The sequence below is a fragment of the Salminus brasiliensis genome, chromosome 13 (genome assembly GCF_030463535.1).
Source record: "Salminus brasiliensis chromosome 13, fSalBra1.hap2, whole genome shotgun sequence".
Classification (NCBI taxonomy): Eukaryota; Metazoa; Chordata; class Actinopteri; order Characiformes; family Bryconidae; genus Salminus; species Salminus brasiliensis.
This window is the reverse complement of record NC_132890.1, coordinates 23,358,141-23,379,515: the sequence shown is the minus strand read 5'-3', so window position 1 is coordinate 23,379,515 and position 21,375 is coordinate 23,358,141. Positions and strand designations below refer to the sequence as shown.

Here is a 21,375-nt window from a genome sequence, read left to right as displayed (position 1 = left end):
TGCATATGAGTCACTGCATCATCTGTCTTGTGCATTTTAGCCAAATGTCCTTCTAACTTCAAGAATATACCAGTCACTGCCATTAAAACCACTGAACAGTGAAGTGAATAATGTTGATAACATCTGTCAAGATGTTGTGGACATATTACGCAGTTAGTGAACAGTCAGTTCTTGAAGGTGATGTGTTGGAAGCAGGAGAAACAGGGAAGCGTGTCTGAATCTGAGAGACTTTAACAAAGGCCAGATATCCTGGTATGCAGGAGTCAGTACCTACCAAAAGTATTCCAAGGACAACCCACCAAGCCCCTCACAACTTACAGAACTTGAAGGATCTGCTGCCAACGTATCGTTGTGCCACATATCGTAGAACAAACCTTCTAAGGTCTTTTTGGCCCGCAAGAGGGCAATGTACATGTTATTAGGCAGGTGGTTTTAATGTTAAGGCTGATCAGGGTATCTGTGTATCCACATCTCGACTGAGAATTGTTCACTGATTTCAGTGTAACAACATCCCCCAGTTGTCCAGTCATTCCACTGTATCGTATAGCTGGGCTCTGTGACCTTGTTTAGTCCAGACTCTTGGTTTATTAATGATCTAAGCTGCGTCTCCAGCGCTGCAGTTGTTGCTTATTTTGCAGGATGAAATACATACTTGATATCTCGAATCTAAAGAACTATACAATTAAATACCTGCATATTAATAAACCCCACTGTTTATATGGGGTGCATGGAGTGTGTGTGTGTGTGTTTGTGTTCTTGCTAAATGCTGCTGTAAAAGCCAGTGGTGTGTGAGTAAGTGAGGACACATCACTTTCTCACAGAATGACCTTTCTCCACAGCTCCATAGTCACAAGTGGGGAAAAAATGGCCAGCTGAGAGAGGTATGTGTGTGGAGTGCATGCTATAGCCAGCTGTGTGTCAGACATGATGCAGAACCCCATGGAGTGACTTGCTCAAAGTATGGAGGGCAGGATGTTAAATTCAGCAAATTAATTCAAATTGACCTAAAAAATGCAATATTTAAGTCCAAGTCCACTTAGAAAATGAACATGGTGTTATGAAATATGCCTGTACACCCCCTACCTTGAGTAAGCAGAATGCCTAAAAGCATACATTGTTTGACTAACATGAATATGGTAGAATATATGTGACCCAGGAGGCCCTAACAGTGAGATAAGTACTTTCGTAGTACTGCGCAGAGGCTTTACGGTGTCCTTGGAGAGTTCGAGTGCAGGGTCCGCATCCCAGGGAGGCAAGAGATAGCGATGCCAGGTGCACCTAACTGCATAAAGCCCTACAGAGGCCCAACTGAGGTGAAATGAGTTTTGACTATGATATTGGGTCATAGACTCAGATCTTCCAGCCTTCTTTGTCTCTCTATGTATCTGCATAACAAAACCATTTGGGGTCCTCCAGGCCTTTTTATTTTAAACGGGGGAAATAGGTGGCTAGCTATTTAGCATCTAAGCTAGCTAATGTGATGGTTAGATAGCTAACTAGTTAACATTTAACAACCTTCAATTTTAAATTGAAGTTTTAAACAGATCATTAGTTTTATTATTAGTTTTATTAAAAACAAATCTGCTTGGTCTTTATATATTTGTTATATGTCTGCATATATGAACTGGAAAAATAAGCTTATGTGAAATAATAATAATAATAATAATAATAATAATAAAAATAATAATAATGAACCTGAATATAATGTCATATATGTTTGGGTAATAGGTAATAATAGTAAAAGGTAATAATAAAAAAAAATAAAAATGTGATAATAGTGCTATATATGGATGCATATGGAACTGTGGATAAAATAGGATCGTCATGTGATGTAATACTTATGTAATAATTATGTAATAATTTAATACTGGATAATAATCTGTGATACAGTAATAAAACACCAATTCTCTGAATTTACTATTAGATTCTTATAGAAAGTCTGTAGTAGGCTATCAGCTTTTTTATCAGGGTAAATCACGCAGCTGTGCTGTAACTTAACACTGAGGCAATTCCTAATACATATTAATCTATATGGGGAATAAACTGCACATGCTCAGTGTGTTTTTGTCATAGTAAAGTGTCTGCATGTACCTGCAGCGTGCTGTCAGCAGTTGACCATAGGGGGTGGGGTTAGGGGGGTCGGCTTACGTCCCGTATTGCTCAGCACCCCCGCTGAGCCCCCCTCCCTCTCCTGAGAGGGATCAGGGCTGTGAATGGGTGTAACTGCATGTTGTGCCTCTGCTAATTCCTCCACAGAGCAAGAGCAGCAGGTGCCCCGGTCAGCATCCCATCACAAAAGGCACAGGAGGGAAGATTTACCTTCATCTTCAGCACTCATCCACACCCTGCTCTCTCCACTCACCTGTGTGGATGTCTACCTGTTACCAGCTCACCTTGACGGAGCAGATTCTACCTGAACTGCGAGCCGGTAAGTGCTTTCCTACAGCTTAATGAGCTACAGTGCTTTCTCAGGCTTAAATCTGCTTACTGTCAGAACACACCAACCCCTCCTCCATTTACCACAGTCACAGCTACTGGACTGGTCCTTGTGTTTGAACACAAAGCTGCATAACTCGTGCGAAGAGGTGTAACAATGCACATATTTATAGGCTTGATATGATTAAGGTTACATTTTGAGGTCAGAATGGGATCAAAGTTTTATATTTTAAGTGTTAAAAATGTCTTGATTCTACAGAGCCTTCATTTTATGCTACACAGGTTTGGATCATACACATACACATTTTATTTTAAAGCAAAAAATAAAACAAAATCAAAAATGTTCTTTAAACAGTGTTTTTCACTCACTGGCAACTTAATTTTATTTCTATCTCCAGGCTAGGGATGTACCAAGCTACTTTTTGGCTGTCCGATCTGATCTGAGTACCTTATTATTGAGCATTGTTGGAACTCATCCCAAATTTGTGTTTTAATACATCATATAAAAAATGTATATATTGTCACTGTCATGCAAACCCCCCAGAAATAGCAACGTTACACAAAAAGAAAAAAAAGTCATTTTGAATGGAAGATTAGATTCCAAGTCATTTTGAAGTGTTTCTATTGGTCCGTTCATCATGAAATTTTGACGCAATGTAAAAATAAAAAAACAACAGTCAACAACTATGGCGACAAAAATTGAAATACAAGGTTTGTCCCTGAAAGTCAATATGCTAGTCTGCTAACAGTAAAATTGACCTGGTTGCGGGATTGGAGAGTTTTCTTATGGACACACATTTTTAAAAACAATAAATACATTTTAAACACACATTGTTTTCATATATAATACAAACACACAGTTTAGGTATCATATTGTGGCTGTCACGCAAAAACCTTGTATTGTATCACCATTTATTTATGTCGAAATTAAAAACCAGCAAGTGCTGTTTAAGTCATTTCCAAATTTCATGATAAATGAACCAATAGAAATGCTCCAAAATGACTTTCATTGAAAGTCAAGGGACGATATGCTCATTTCTGCTGCAGTAGTTTTCATGAATTAAGTGACATCCTGCACTCATATGTTTGTTTTTGCTGCCTTCTTTGTTTTAAAATTACCGTTTTATAATGCTTTTAATATTGATAATGAGCCGGGATGACTGACCACCTTTATGATTTGGCTCCCGGTTACAGAATGCTGCAGTCAACTCAGTTTGTTCCCGGTGGTAAACACTCAGAATAGCTATGTTAGGGTTATTTGTGGACCACTTATGTGAATTTGTAATTTAAAACTGTATAAATTCCTAAATATATTCTTAAGTTGCAAGTAAACAAACAAAAACAGGGTTTTGATGTTGTGTCAGTCCTGATAAACACATACTCACGTTTAACCAAAAGTGTAAGTTCAACCACAGCTAAAATTGCGCTGACATTATTTTCCACCATTAAACAGCTCCACAGCGCTTTGTCAACTTCTGGAGGACCACAGACTAACATCATTTGCTGATTTCACTGCTCTTACACAAATACTCTACCTGTGTGTGTGTGTAAATGAGCAGGCAGTTGTAAAAACATCAGTCCATGCCTCTGTAGGTTACGATTCAGCTGCATTATTAGAGTTATTAGAGTCTATTATAATATTATTCTATTATTAGTAGTATATTATTAATATTATATAATATTATACCCCTGTGAATTCCCCAAATGTGGCAATTCTGACTGCATAATTTCTGGTAGAAGGGGATTGCGTTTGTGCTCTTGACAGTAGTGGCTCAGCGGTTAGAGCTCCGGGCTATTGATGATAGGGTTGTGGGTTCGATACCTGGGCTCGGCAAGCTGCCACTGTTAGGCCCTCGAGCAATGCCCTTCACCTTCTCTGCTCCCCGGGCTGCCCACTGCTCCGGGCATGTGTGCTCACTGTCCACTGTGTGTGTTTCACTGGTGTGTGTGTGTTTACTGTACGGATGGGTTAAAGGCGGAAGCCAAATTGTCACAAATGGTGTACAATGTTGTCTTGTCTTATTGTTCAATAATGTGGGCTAGAGGGGGTTTAAAGACCCATTGAGCTGTGGGGCCGTGGAACTGTGTTCTCTGGAATGATGGTGCGCCATCCAATATTTTGGGATGAGTTGGGGAGCTGGAGATGAGGTGGGGTGGTGATCATCTGACGTCCTGACCTCACTAATGCTCTGCATTGTTCCAAGATCTGGTAAAATCCTTCTTGGACAGTAGAGACAGTTACTCCAGCAAAAGCAGGATGAAGTCTTTTTTTAATACTCTTTTTTCAAATAATTAAATGGAATTGTGGTGATGTGATATTTAATGTTGTTCTGAACCGGTTCCTAAACTAAGCTGAAATCCTAATGGACTGAAATCACTGTGGAATTCAGTGGCTGTAGAATAGCAATCAGTGGATTATACACATAGTTTCTGCTCATCACACTTCAAATTTCTCTCCTGAAAAAAACTGCCCTGCATCACTGATGGCCTGTTTGTGTCTGAGTTTCTGCAGTATGGTCAGACCAAAGCGGCTACTTTTACCCCCTTCCAGTCTCTTGACTGTGTGAAATTGGAGCAGTGTTTGACTCAGGTATAAGCACAGAGCTGCTGAATGTGTCTGATGCAGGCTTAATATTATACTGTCATCTCAAGGACTCTGTATGGTTGATGGGATTGTGGGTTTGAGAGGTTTTCTTATGTTTCACCGCCTTGGAAAATTTAAAGGGCACATATTATGGAAAGCCTCAATAATGCTTACATGTTAATTAGATTTTTTCAAAATATCCAGTAATATTTATTTTTATTTTATTTTTTATAGTCTATTCTTTACCTAGTCCATAAGCTAAAAAGTCAGCAATTCATATTCATTTTTTTTGACATCACAAACAAATGCATTTACATATATTGGCCCAAATGGCCTACCGTGGTCGAGCCTATTCACATGTATACTATGTTAAGTTACAAGAAACGTTAGAGCACGCACTTTACCCTACATGCAGATTCACAACAGTGGTCTTTTACATATATCAGTCTTAAAGACACAGTAACAAAAACAGCATGTTTAACTTGAAGGGATAAATAGAGGCTGGAAAATTAATTCTACAAACTAAAACACATGAAATATGTAGCATATGACCACTTTAAACATGTTTTTCAACTATTAACTGTAGGAATGACGCTCTAGTGTGGAAATATAAAGCAGATTGTGTCAGTATTGCATGTTCTTTAGAGAGATGGATAGTCAGAGTGTTTAACAGTGATAATTATTAACTACTCACTGGGCTGTTTTCTTTCACTGTTTCACAGCTGGTCAGCAGTGTTTCTCCTGCTTTCTGGTGTCCAGCTGACCATTATGCTGAAAGGTAAGTGGCACCTTATTATGCCTTTATTATATAGATATGAATGCTACATTAATGGTATTATGTGTCATGCTGTTACAACATGTTTACAATATGTTTACTATGTATTTTATATTGTTGCTCTAATGCTAAATCCTAGAGCGTCCTAGCAGGACGCACAGCTAGAAAGCACAGCTTTTGTTTCAAATGGAAGCAATAAGCCACAAGAGGCTGTGGGTACAGTAATGATGGGTATACCACTGGGCAGTTCTGTTCTGATAAGGCTACGTAATGGAGGATATTCCAGTGATTCCTGTGTCAACAGGTCAATTCCAAAAGCCCCAAACCGCTATGTAACCATCTTTCTAGACTCATTATATTTATGTCCATAATTGTACATATACCCAGCCCACTACAAAAAGCCCTTTCGAGGCCAAACACAACATCTCCTTCAGGAGAATATGGAAGCAAGGCTAGAGAGGCTAAACACCTTTAAAATATGTTGAACAATATATGACATTACATATTGCATTAATATTGCATATTGCATATTATCGTGCTTTGTAATATGTATTTACCCACCAATCAAAAAAATATGTATGATCCATTATCATGCACATGTGTCCTATATGTGATGCTGACATACCTATATGCAGTATATATATGCATATTTTTCAAACATATGCCCTTGATATGATTTATGTGTTTGATATGTGTACAGTATGCTGTGAGATAGTTTTTCAATAGCTTTAATGGGACTATTAAACTTGGCAACAGTTGTCTAACCTGGCAACAGTTGCTATGAAGGAAGGCCTTTCTAGTTGAAGCACAAGTAGGACAAAAACAGTGTGTGACTCAGTACATATTACTCTATGTACATCTCACAGAGGCTGCGTAGGGTCTCCTCTGCTCCACTGTGCTCTGCCCTGTTCTCCGACTGACTGCAGCCTTTATGTCCAGCCTTCCGCTGGTTTAATTAGACGCTGAAATATTGATGGTGGCATGCATGACGCCCCATTTAGCCTGCTCACCACCGCGTGTCCATGCCACATTAACTGGACTCTACTAGAAAACGAGGGGGGGCAGGTCGTTACGCTGGTCTCCAGTCATGTGCGAAGAGTTTGTTGGGTGTAAGCAGGAGTGCAGAGGGTGCTGCTCATGGGTAACTAGTGGAATAGGCTTTGTCTTTAGTAATTACAGGAGATTTAACCCTCTTATTTTAGGGGGTGGGTGAATTTAGGGTGGAATTGGGCTGAATGTGTTGCAGTAAGTTACTGTATTTGCGTAAAACAGTGGGGTGAGTAGGCCCAGTGTGAATGAATTACTGCAGTAGTCTGTTACAGCTGAATGAACAATGAGCTGCTTTTGTAATTGAAACAGTTTGCGTTCCCACCCACTAAATACAAAAGGACAGAGGTGCTTAATTAGTTTTTTTCCTCTGTGTCTTGAAAACCCTGTCAGTCTGTGTGTATCACACATTACTGCATTATGTAAGCATGTGTATATCTGTGTGTGCTTGTTTTTCTGTTGCAGTTGTAATATGACATATAGTTACAAACCAAATCAGATCAAATCTAATCTAATCAAATGGATTTGTATAGCACTTTCTACAACTGGTGTTGTAATCTTGTAATCAGTAAAAAGAGAAGAAATCAACAACATAAGAAAACATGAAAACCTAAGACCCCCAGTGAGCAGCCAAAGGCGACAGTGGCAAGGAAAAACTCCCTCAGAGCTGGAGGAAGAAACCTTGGGAGGAGCCAAGACTCATCCTCCCCTGCTCAGAACTATTTATAAACTATTGATAATACCCACTGACCACCAAGACTGTTGTACTGCTCAGGTGTGCAATAATGTAATATAAGTAATATAATCATAACAGTGATGATAAGAGTAACGGGAGTAATGATAGTTGATGGTGGTATTATTAGTAGTGGCAGATAGTTAAGAGTCCATGGTCATTAGACAGGTAGTGGTGGCTGGAGGGTGTCCTGCTGGTCTGGCGCAGGTGATGGGGGAGCCTGGTGGTCAGACTGGTGGGTGGCAGCTGGTCTGACCCGGGTAGAGAGGACCCCAGCGGTCAGTCTTGAGGTCTACAGGTCGGGCCGGATGAGCTGGCGGCTATTTACTCGAAGGTAAAGAGGCAGAGTTAGTTCTAAATGGATATATAGAGAGCAGAGAATGTTGAGCAGAATCAGAGTGTGTCTGACGACTCCGGCAGGTCTGACTTTAACAGCCTAGTTAAAAGGAGAGAGCCAGATGGTAACACAGACATGGGAGCTCCCTGAAATGCTGGCGTCCATGTGCTGCATTATGAGTGATTGTGTGCAAGCGGCAAGACAACAGCCCCAGCATCTCAGTATACTACAGTTCTCTGTGTCCGTGAACCCCTGGACCTACAACCTTTATCTAAGGGGAAACATTAATTACCAAAAGCTAAACTAAACAGATGAGTTTTCAGCCTAGACGTTAAGATTGAGACTGTGTCTGGAGGGTTATTCCAGAGTTAGGGGGCTTTGTAAGACAAGGCTCTTCCCTCTGCTGAGGCTTTCTGAATTTTAGGAATGAGTAAGAATGAGTAAGATCACAGCGCCCTGTGATCTAAGTAATGGTGATGGTTCATAGTAGGTAATAGGATCTTGCAAATGTAAAGGTAAACGAAGGTAAGCAAAGAACTTAGGTGCATTATTTACATTACTATTTACATATGAGCATTGAGTAAGATATGAGTTACAAATGTAGTGTGACACGGTGAGTGGGAGACAAGCTTTTGGTGGGTTCACTGTGAATGAGCTGTTAGCTCCAGTTCCAGTAAAGTAAAGTAAGGTGCAGGGTGCAGATCTTTGTATGGGGTGAAGGGTGTGTTGAGACATCTTGTGTGATGAGACAGGATCTAGCCTCAAATAACTAGAAGAGATTTATTCCCATCCAGTCCTGAATGACCAGAGAGGATCAGCTGTGGAGAGGAGGTGTCTGTTTGGGTTCAAATGACAACCAACCAAGTGCAAAACAACAGTTAACTAGTGCCCCCTACTGTGTGTGTGTGTGTGTGTATGTATGTTGGTGTACATATGTGTGCATCTCTCTTTAACTTGGTTGATATAAGCCCTTGTGAAAGCATGCTGTTTTATGTTTTTAGTACATCCTATATTCCAAAATACACTTTTTGGACAAAAGTTTTGGGACACCTGGTCATTCATTGTTTCTTCTGAAACGAAGGATTTTAAAAAAGAGTGTATCCCGCGTTTGTGGTGAGTAGCTGTTTGTACCGTCCAGGGAAGGACTTTCTACTAGATGCTGGAGCATTTCTGTGAAGATTTGATTGCATACAAGAGTGTTACTGAAGTCAGGGTGTTAAGTGATCCCAAAAGTAATGAATGGAGCACCATCATTCCAGAGAACACAGTTCCACTACTCAACAGCTCAAATGCTCAGGGCCTTTATGCCCCTCTAGCCCTTGCATTAGGCTCAGTGCCAATAGGTTTGTGTTTATCTGCTCCAGAGTCCTGTTCTATTTTCAATACTTCTTGACAGGGACTACACAAGCTGTGTGTGTGTGTACATTTGTACATCTGTGTCAGCTAATGGGCGCAACTTAAAGTAGCCGAATGCATTCATTAGCAGGGGTATCCATAAACATTTGGACACAGTGTATAAATAGAATATATTGTATGATTTTGTTTGACATAATCATGAATTGTTGTACTTCTACTAATTCATTGTGTTTTATCTCCCCTCTCTCTCAGGCCCTCACATTTTGCCATCTGATGTCCAGAAATAAACACAAACACCGCAGCCATGGTCATACTGCAGCAGGTAGTACTTCTGTCGACCTCACACATTGCCTAAAACAAACACTTTACAATATACTACACTCACTGGCCCCATCATCAGAAACCGCTCTCCTCCACAAGCTCTACCTTGCTGATGTAGACAGTGATATATATATAGAGAGAACCATTATTATTATTATTGTAAGTTAAAAATATAAGAGTATAGGACTGCACTTAATTATTTTGTTATTGATTAATCTAATCCATCTAATTAACTAATCTAACTAATCCATCGATTATTCTAAATTGGTTGGTGTGTAATAATTTAACTTATTTGTCCCTGTAGTTACTGATTAATACACCATAGTGTGTAATAAGCCCTTCTGTGGCCATCTTCACTTTGCAAAGCTTACAGAGCATCACATTTTCAGCCGCAGCTTGCTCTCTGTGGGAATCCATGCCTGCGTCCCAAACCACACACTTCTGTACTTTGCTTACTACATTACTGAATGCATTTCTAATGGTGGTGCACTATTTTTTAACACACTATTTAGTGTGGTAGTGTATGGTTTGGGACAAGGCCCTGTTTCTTCAGTGAGTGTGGCCATTTTTGCATAAACACACATCATGCAAATTCACGTATTTCTGTAATTAATGTCATTGATTAGATTGTCCAGTCGCCCCAGCCGTATTAGGCTGCGTTCAGGCTCAAAACTATCATACTGCATAGTAGCATACGCTTTTACACTGGACTCTAAAATTTGTGATGAGCGCTTAGTGAGGAAGGGATTTGATTCGCTGTAATGAAAATGTACAGCTGAAGAAATTAGCTGAAGAACACAAACTCATGTACTGTAGATCTTTGTCTTGCTCAGGCGATTATTGATTGTATTAGTACAGCGCTTTTATATAACCCAAAATAAACCTCATGAGAGATGCTGATATGGTAGTGGAGGATGCTGAAAGTTATGGATAAGAGAAAAGAGTGACAGCCTACTAGGCAGCAAGCTGTGATCATCACTACCAGTCAGTAAAAGGGATGGCTGTTTGACATTGTTTGGCATAGTCAGTAACACACTTTGCGTGTAAACACACTGATCCAGAAATAGAGCAGCTTCAGCGGAGAGCAGCCTGAACACTGTTAAGCAATTAGCTCTAATCTGATCACAGCTCAGAATGGACACTACATTGCCACGCTGTGAGCCCATACTTTATTTGATGTTAGTGCAGTGGTTTTAGTGAGTTGTTGGCTTGAGCACCTTCACAGCTTACTCACAGATCTCCTATTATACTTGTTATACGTGGTTCCCTGTATGTACCATTTAACCTATCTACCACTATTAATATTACCACTATTAACTATCATTACTCTGACCATCACTGCCATGACTACATTACATTCTACTACATCATGATTAATATATATTGATTATGATCAGAGCAGTTCAACAGTATAGATGGTTTGGTAACTTTTATCAATAATTTATAAAAAGTTTTGACCAGAGGAGGATGGGTCGGGTCCCCCTTGTGAGTCTTGGTTCCTCCCAAGGTTTTCGTTGCCACTGTCGCCATTGTCGCCATTGTCGCCGTTGTCTTGCTCACTGGGAGTCTAGGATCCTTCATGTCTTCTTACATTATTTCTTTTTTTTCTGTCTTTTCTGTCTAATTACTAATTATGTATTAAATAGCGCTATACAAATAAATTTGACTTGACTTGACTAGTTGCTAACCATGAACCTTGTAAACCATGCAAACTGCACGGCTAAATCATCCCACATTTGCCTCAGCCCGTGTCGAGTCGTTGAAGTGCCCACGTTATGGAAACCTGCAGCTTCCTTTCTTCAATAGTGTGTAAACATTATTACATGTACCATTTAACCCCAAACCCACAAAGTCAGACTAGATGGAAGCCAGAGAAAAACCTCCCTTAGAGCAAGAGGAAGGAACCAGTCAATTAAATGGTCAGATAGAGTGAGATACACTATATGTATAAATGTTTGTGGACACCCATCCTAATGAATGCATTCAGCTGCTTTAAGTTGCAACTATTGCTGATCCAAATGTGCAAATGCACACACACACACACACACACACACACACAGCTTAGTCCAGTCTAGTCTCTGTGGAGAAGTATTGTCAATAAAATATAACTCTCTGGAGCAAATAAACATGAACATGTAGGCACTATGGCTAATTCCAGGTGTATACAGCAGTGAAACTGTGCTCTCTGGAATGATTGTGCTCCAGGTAATACTTTTGGGATGCCTTGGGGAGTTGGGGATGAGGTTGACGGTGGCGATCATCTTCACACTCACATGACATCTCTATTGCAAATAAGGTCCTTAATGGAACCAAAAGTGGTTCTTCCGTGGCATCACTTCAAGAAGAATTTCTAGTCATTTTGTGAGTGAGTTTTCATGTGTGCAAGCTGCCTTCAAGCACACACTCTTGCATGTCAGTTGTCACGTGACTGAGAGTGGATCATGTGATGCTGTTGTGCGGAACAAATCCCATCAGCCGTGCAGTGAGGCTACACTACAAGACACTTTACAGAGCAGGGGGCAAAGCTCAACAGCAGACTACAAGAGTTACATCATAGTCCTTTCAAGTGGATATTCATATTGTGTAGGACCCATTCGTGACACCAAAACAGCTCTGACCTGTCGAGGCATGGACTCTTTCACAAGACTTCTGAAGATATCCTGTGGTATCTGCACCAGGTCCTTTAAGTCCTGTTAGTTGTGAGGTGGCGCCTCCATGAGCATCAATGAACTTGCCATGAACGGCCATAACCCTGTCACAGGTTTACCAGTTAGTTATCCTTCCTTGGAGCACTTTTAGTAGGTGCTGACCCCTGCATCCCAGGAACACCCTACAAGGCCCACCTAATGCATCACTGTTTCTTGTCAAAATGTCTCAGAATCTTGCTGCCTGTTATATCTACCCCTTGACAGTAGCCACTGGAACCAGATCATCAATGTTATTGACCTGTCAGATTTGTTAATGTAATGGCTATGTAGATTGGTAGTGTTGTCCTTAAAACAGTACATTTAACTTCATTTGGTGCCTTCATCTCTATTAATTTCTACAGTTACTCATCAGGATGAACTAGATTAGCTTGTCTATTCTAGCTATTTTTGTGGGCGGAGCATATCTAGGGTAATTGATGCATGCTTTGTGGTAAATTGAGTATATTACAGTGGCTTCGTGCACCGATTTTAGAACTGGAACTGCTTTGTATTTCTATTCTTTGTATTAAGTAGTTATCCATGCCGTAGTATCATAACCTCTCACTACAGTGTCTAATGTTTCCAGTGTCTAATGGCACACAGGCTTTGTATTTTTCTCTGTGCGATATGAACAGTGGACAGCATTTTCTGGGCCGCTGGCTCGGCCTCCGAAGCGGCCTGAGCTTTCTTCATCTGTACTGAATGCAGAGCTTCAGGCTGTCAGCCTTTCTGCACCTCTAATCGCCTCTGACAACATCTCCTTTTCAGCGCAGAGACATGCTGTCCAGATTTTGGCCTTTGTGGACTGACCAATTTGCTCTGCAGATAGTTCCACATAGTTCCGTGAGCTGCTTCTGTCTGTGTCATGTTCTGTGCAAGGACAAGGGAGAGAGAGAGAGTGTTTTTGAGGCCCTGAATGAATTTAGCTGTTTTTACACTGACAGTGTGTGTTGTATTTGGAGTTAGAGATGGAGATGTTTCTCCAGTGAGTGACAGGGGATATGGCTGTGAGCAGGTCTTTGGAGGGCTTGGACAGGGGAGCGCGCAGGCTCAGCAACAGATACCCCACACTAGTGCAGGTAAGCTCAGCCTATACAGGAATTAGATTTAGTTTTAAAATAAGTGCAGGTGAACAATGTGGTCAATATGATCTGACTGTGCTGTCACAATAGATTAGATGTATTTCTGAAAATATCAGTGTCATCAGTATGTAAAGAACAAGTTTAATTGCAATTTTGATTGCGAGTTTGATTACAGGTTTAAATCTGAAGGAGAATAAATAGATCTGCCTATTTAATTATATGGATAACAGCCTTATTCAGACAGGATTTGTTTTAAATGGAGTAATGTAATTTTACCACAGGATGTCTGTAAAATTAATGACCAATTTGCACAGCATAAGTAATCTCAGCATAAACGACTGAGATGGGAGTGGCTGTTTGACACGCTGCTGTGATGTGATGATAACCAATCTTATAACCTAGAGTGAAAAGAGGACACTGGGGACACATGGGACACACTAGGTAGTTTGTCCCACACAGTTTGTCGTTAATTAATACATAAACATTTACAAATTTTTTGGTTTTATCACCTTTTAATTTTTTTTATGTCAGTGTTAAAAATGTTAATAAATTAATCGACAAATCATGTAAAGACAAAATGTGTTTATTTATGTTTAGCATAAGTTAGTGCATATAGACCAATAGTGACGATGAGAAGGTGGGACTTCAGCAGTTTGACTAGTGGTTGATGTACATTTAGGCACATGTGGACCAATAGCAATAAAAAGGTGGAAATTAAGCTGTTTGACCAATGGTTGACACATATGCAGGTACATATAGACCAAAAGTTCAGATGAGAATGCAGGACTTAAACCGTTTGACCAATACTTGATGTGGATGCAGATATTTGCAGACCAATTGTTGTAATAAGGCATGACTTAAAGAGATGAGTTTACAGCTGTAAAAACTTGCACACATTATGTCGTGTCCAACGTGACAAATGGTCATTCTATCCTTATATATATACTTATAGAAATAATGAAATTTTGTTTTGTAAATTAGCTACATGTTCATAGCACATATGTAGGCAGTTGGCTACACTGCACAATGACTAACAGAAGCGTCACACCCCTGAGGAATTTTTTGGATCGTTTTCTAGAATATTTTGGTCCTGACCTGAGGTATTTGTGCTATGCACAACAAAACAAAGAGCCTCCTCAAGCGCATGAGGCACTGAAATCTTTACTGACGTGGTGGACTGGACTAAAATTACTGAGAAATTCTGGTAATAATTACATTATCCCACTTCCACATGGAAAACGAATCCTGTTCGAATAGGCCTAATGATCTACCAGCTATGTGTAATGGGTCTCCACTACTCCACTAATATTTGTGGGACAGGGCTACAGGAGCTGGACTGAGAAATGGCAAGTTTAATAAAGCCAGTGTAAGCAAATACTAACAGTAGGGGGCAACATTTTACTTTTCTAAACTGACCTTCAGGACTCCACAGCCTAGGCAAACACACTGCACTGACACTTTTAGTGAAATGAAACACAATGTAGTACCTTACCTTGTTGATAAGTTAGTATAGTGAAAAAACACAATAACACAGTTTGTTATCTTTGATAGATCAGTATAGTGAAAGAACACTATATAGTATTTTTGATAGGTCAGTATAGTGAAAGAACTCTATATAGTGCCTTTATAGGTCAGTATAGTGAAAGAACACTATATAGTATTTTTGATAGGTCAGTATAGTGAAAGAACACTAAATAGTATTTTTGATAGGTCAGTACAGTGAAAGAACACTATATAGTATTTTTGATAAGTCAGTATAGTGAAAGAACACTAAATAGTATTTTTGATAGGTCAGTATAGTGAAAGAACACTATATAGTGCCTTTATAGGTCAGTATAGTGAAAGAACACTATATAGTATTTTTGATAGGTCAGTATAGTGAAAGAACACTATATAGTATTTTTGATAAGTCAGTATAGTGAAAGAACACTAAATAGTATTTTTGATAGGTCAGTATAGTGAAAGAACACTATATAGTGCCTTTATAGGTCAGTATAGTGAAAGAACACTATATAGTATTTTTGATAGGTCAGTATAGTGAAAGAACACTAAATAGTATTTTTGATAGGTCAGTACAGTGAAAGAACACTATATAGTATTTTTGATAAGTCAGTATAGTGAAAAAACACTATATAGTATCTTTGATAGGTCAGAGCAAGGCCCTTTTCCCCTCTCTGCTCCCCGGGTACTGGAGTTGGCTGCCCACCGCTCTGGGTGTGGGTGTGTGTACTTACTGCCCCTAGTTCACTAGTGTGTGTGTGTGTGTTCACTACCACAGATGGGTTAAATGCGGAGGACACATTTCACTGTACAGTGTACAGTGACAAAAACGTGCACCTTTACCTTTAGAACACTATATAGTGCCTTTATAGGTCAGTATATTGAAAGAAAATGACAAACCCACAATTTGTTTTCTTTGAAAGGTCAGTATAGTGAAAAGTTTTTTTTACAGTAATGAAAAAACACAGTGTAGTGTCTTTGGTAGGGTAGTAGTATAGTAAAGTATAGTAAAGAACTGAGTTGTATCGAATGCCTATCCAGTTTCTATCAGTACCCTTATGCCCATAGATATGGGTTGCCACAGCCCAGTTTGTGTGTGTGGGTTTGGGTTTGTAGAGATACTACAAACTGAACTGAGCAGCATCATAAGTGTTGATGTCACTCCATGAAGGCCTGTTAGTGACTGATAGTGATCAGTTGCGCTCTCTGAATAATTTACCTCAAATTGCGAGTTCACATAACCACAGGCTTTCTGAGCAGCTTGCAATATCTATTTCCACCTGTGTGTGTGTGTGTGTGTGTGTGTGTGTGTGTGTCTGAGCACACAGTTCTGTCTTTATTCATTTATTATCAGTGTGAGACACAGCCTCCTCCCAAATTTTGAATTAAACACACGTAAGGTTTCCTGCCTGATGTGATGCTTGTTTTATTGGCTGTAGAGGTCAGCACTGCTGACACTTGACTGGATAAGTCTGTGATTTAGTGAAGGACAAAGGCCATAAAGTGGGATTAATTTGCATTTGAGGGGTTTTATGACCTGTGGGACCCTCTGTAAATTGAGACATTTGTCACAGTCTCTTCTTAGTCAAAATGTAAATCATGGAACAGGCTTTAGATTAGACTTCACTGTCGACATGACAGGCTGCACATATAGATAGAGAGAGATAGAGATAGAGAGGGAGATTTAGTCCAAAATTTGAATCTAAATGCTTAGGATTTAGGCTATATAGTTTTACAGGTAGGGCATGCTGGCTTTAGTATAATGTTATAAAGGATTTTACAGATATAGACTCCTGCACTGACCATTGACCATGTTTATTTGGGTTTATTCTGATGTAATATAGATTTTTACAGATATATACACTAACTGACCACTGCCTTCATGTTTATTTGGGTTTATTCTAATGTTATATAGAGTTTTACAGATATATATACTCAATGACCACTGACTTGTTGTTTATTTGGGTTTAATCTGATGTTATATATACTTTTACAGATAGAGACACCCACTGACCACTGACATTATGTTTATTTGGGTTTATTCTAATGTTATATAGAGTTTTACAGGTAGACACACTCACTGACCACTGACTTTATGTTTATTTATGTTTACTTTGATGCTACATATAGTTTTACAGATAGAGACACTTACTGGCCACTGGTTTTGTTTATTTGGGTTTGATCTGATGTTATATAGACTTTTACAGTTAGAGACACACTCACTGACCACTGACATTATGTTTATTTGGGTTTATTCTAATGTTATATAGAGTTTTACAGGTAGACACACTCACTGACCACTGACTTTATGATTATTTGGGTTTATTCTAATGTTATATAAAGTTATAAATACCCTCACTGACAGCTGATGTTTATTCTAATGTCATGTTCAGTGCTTCAGTAGTTGTTAGCTAGCTTTACCATCTATCTGACCATCCAGCAGAGGCGCAGGGAGAAGGAGAGGGCTGAGACAAGGCTTGTCTGGATGAATTATTCAGGTGCTGGTTGCTAGGATTGTGTCCACGTTTGCTGGCTGGACGTGACAGCTGCGTCCTTTGGGTGTAGGGTTCTCCCTGTGGCTGTATTGATTTGCCGGGAGTATTTTTACTTAATTAGAAAGCTGTATATTATCAGGGGATCCACCTCCACACCCACAACCCCTCTATCCCTCCCTCCCTTTTTACCAGCACACATCCTGAGGCAGGTGGATGGACATGCTCTGAGCCACTGGCCTGTGGACACAGTGCCTGAGAAGCAGATAAAGACACTATAGTTACAAAGAAAAAGAGAGGAAAGGCTTTGTTTATGCACTGATCTTTAGTGGGCAGGAAGCAGCGTCCAGACACATCACAGACTGAGAAGGTCGTCCAGAGAAGAAGAGAAGAATCTATGAAACGACTTGTTTGTTTGGTTTTATTTTCACCCTGAGGAGATGGTCATTCTCTCTCACAGCTGCAACACACACATGCACACCTGCTGAGGAAGTAAGCACATGTATGTTTGTGTGAGAGAGTTCTAGTCGTGGTGGAAGGCTAGGCTGAGTAGAATTGGACTTTCTGCTGCCTTTATGGATGAGAGCTTGCTGTGTAGAGGATGTACAAGCGACGGGATTATGTTGAGCTGTATGAGAAGGATCAGGCCAAATGGGCACTGTTGAGGAACGTCAACACTGTCTTCAAACACTCCACTCTGCTGCCGGTATGACCTTATATTTGTTTGTGTGTATGTTTTGGTGTGTTTAGTCAGAATATGTCTTTTGAATTCATAGTGCTTTTTTAATTTAAAAAAACATAACATTAACATTTAATAAAGAATAAATATATATATAGATATAAAGATAAATATACATCACTGGGCAAATGTCAGCAATGAGGTTGTCTACCTGTAAAACTATATATAACATTAGAATAAACCCAAATAAACAGAAAGTCAGTGGTCAATGAGAGTATCTACATGTAAAACTCTATATAACATTAGAATAAACCCAAATAAACATAAAAGCAGTGGTCAGAATGTACTGCTGGTCAGTAAAGGTTTTGAGATATTGACTAGAATAACAGTTTGAAGAACACAGATTTGTGTGCTGATCTTCTCTGTGAACTCCAGACATTGATTAGATAGCCTGGATGTTGGATGGGAACTTGGAATACTGGCCTTTCTTAAAGAGAATTTATTTGTTTAGTAGAATGTATTGTTTATTTCATGTGGTGCTTGTGTAAGAAATTGTGTAGAAGTGTGTCTCTGTTGAGGATATGAACTATATATATTAGCACCTTAACCCCTTAAACAGTCTATGGCCCACCGGCAGGCCATATTTCCAAAGAATATTCCCACCAGTTTGCCTTAGTGTGTAATGAGCCTTGCTGCGTGAAGGGGTTAACAAAAACATGCAACGAATACTAGAACAGCAGTGTAAAACACAGTTTAGTACTATCCTGCAATAACTTCTGTTGTAAGATAATGAAGTGTTTGGTAATGAGGTGATGAGTCTGGAAAACTATTGTCCTACATTTCCTCTGGCTGTATTTTAAAAACCCATTTTATCAAAGTCATAATGATATTAATCCTGTGTGCGTTTGTGAGTGGCCTTACAAACTAGTACCTGTTCAATGAGGTCATGTACTACTAGTGATGTCACTGTGTTTTCCCCGCATAGCATTGAGTCATCTTTACAGTTGAGTAAAACCATTAGACTGGTAGTCTCTAAGTGTTACATTGCTTGGCAGCCATAGCCTACTGTTAATGAACTACACTGCTTTGTGGATGAATAATTTATTTTGATTATTATTAGCTGTTAGGAACATGAGGTGTGTCGTAGTTATTGTACCAGCAACACATAACTGCAGGTTGCTAACTGCTAATATTAGCAATAATAATAATCATAACAAAAAATGAATCCACAAAGCAGTGAAGTTTATCAACAGTAGGCTGAGCAACAACACTCAAAGACTATTCCATAATACTTTAGTACATGAATACATATGTCAGTTATTGTGTCTGGTAATATGTGTGTACATTGGAGGTTCATGGCTTCAGACACATTCAACCAGGTATCAGAACCAGAATGTTTTTCTTTAATCTAGTTAAATCTAAGTATGAATGCTGTTCATTTCTTGTGCTCTAGGGTGACTACGTGTGGTTGGACCTGAAGACTGGCCGGGAGTTTGAAGTTCCCATCGGAGCGGTGGTGAAGTTGTGTGACTCGGGTCAGATCCAGGTCCTGGATGATGAAGGCAATGTGAGTTGATTTATGTCCTACCTCTGTGAAGGGGTGAATAAGTAGAAATACAAAGTGGGTGGTTCTAATAAAGAGGCCAGAAAGTGCAAGGTAGGTGTTTCTAATAATGTGGCCAGAAAGAGAAAGAACAAGGTGGGTGTTGCTAATAAAGTGGCCAATGAGTGGAAGTGCAAGGTAAGTGTTTCTAATAAAGTGCTCAGTGAGTGAAAGTACAAGATTTTAAGGGTTTCTAATAAAGTGGCCGGTAAAGGACCAGTGCGAACGTTCACAATGTATCAAATGCCGGCTGGATGAGTTAAACACATTTATATAGGGGGCAATGGTGGTTCAGTGGTTGAAACACAGGGTTATTGAAGGCAAGGTTGTGAGTCCAATACCTGGGTTCACCAGAATGCCACTGTTGAGCTCTTGAGTAAGGCCCTCTCTGCTCCCTGGGTGCTGCGGCGGTGGTTGCCCAGCGCTCTGGGCATTGGCAATCACTACCTCACTGTGTACATGTGTTCACTGAATGAATGGGTTAAAGGCAGGGGCCAGGTACAGGTAATTGCCTTTGTAATAATTAAATTGTTGTAATTATGAATTTAAATGGTCTTAGACTGAGTAGTATGAAGAGGTTTTAGAAAATTGTGACCTCATATTACACATGTGCTAGCAGACACAGAGACCTGTGAGTCACAAGCTTCTTTGGTGTATAGTTCTTGCATATATGGTATAGGATTATGTATGAAACAAATTGATTTATTGTGTAATATTATTATAATTTTCCTACATTAAAGTCTCTAATTTTTTTAGGAACACTGGATCTCCCCCCAGAATGCCACCAATATTAAGCCGATGCACCCCACCTCCATCCATGGAGTGGAGGACATGATTCGACTGGGGGACTTGAATGAGGCGGGCATTCTCCGTAACCTGCTGATCCGCTACCGAGAACACCTCATATATGTAAGTAGACTAGCGGTACTCTTTTAATCAGTCATGTGAGATTAAAGCAAAGCAAATTGTCTCAAACTGGTATCATTAACTTTACTGGCTTAAACTGGCCGCAGTTCTTCATGTGGTTTATAGTGTACTTGCCCTTTTGTGTTCTTGACTACACTAATGCCTCAAATGATGTCACTTTCTTTTTGTCATGTCATTTAAATCAACAGTATGTTATTTATAAGCAAAACAAGTAGTGTGACGGGGTGGTAAGGTTTAATAATAAAGTTACACATTTTAATTAGCATTTTTTTGGTGGTATTTTAGATGCAAATGTCATGTTGGTCAATATAGACATGTGAAAACGGTCATGTACTAATGAAAAATGATTAAAAACATGTTACTCTACAGAAAATAGTATTTTCTCGTATAGTGTATTAATAAGAAAACTTGAATTCATAGCTTTAAGTTCTGGAAACACTTTGTTTGGTGCATAATGCATCTCATCAAACACTGTGGACACACTCTAGCTCTGAAGTCTTTGAAGAAACATGGTTTTATCCCACCGAAAGGTTCCCCTTATCAGTTGTCCTCGGTCAACCCTCTATGCTTGTCTTCTCTTCCTTCTGTCTCATCCTTCGTTAAGACTAACTGCGGAGGCCGGGTAAGTACAGCGCTGACCTCACGCATGGCTGCCCACCATCCATCAGCTCGCCCCGAGCGAGTGTGTTTGCGTTACACTGCTCCATTTCAGCATGGCTCCGCCGCCCCACAGTAACGGGACACCGACATGTGAAAGCCGAGACGGTGTCCACTCTCCTCTCATTCGCTCACTCTTTTTAGCCACTGTCCCCTCAT

The 21,375-nt window shown here is 39.7% G+C and overlaps 1 protein-coding gene across 2 annotated transcripts in view; it reads left to right on the top strand.

Annotated features, from left to right (window-relative positions):
- The first annotated feature begins 9,572 nt into the window (after positions 1-9,572).
- The window catches only part of myo7aa (myosin VIIAa), a 53,087-nt gene continuing 41,284 nt past the window's right edge, over positions 9,573-21,375 (top strand). For both annotated transcript variants that reach the window (XM_072695330.1, XM_072695329.1), the window contains exons 1-3: positions 9,573-9,590; positions 19,483-19,596; positions 20,389-20,541. In XM_072695330.1, coding sequence (XP_072551431.1) covers positions 9,573-9,590; positions 19,483-19,596; positions 20,389-20,541 — 285 coding nt within the window. The remainder of the gene's footprint in view (positions 9,591-19,482; positions 19,597-20,388; positions 20,542-21,375) is intronic.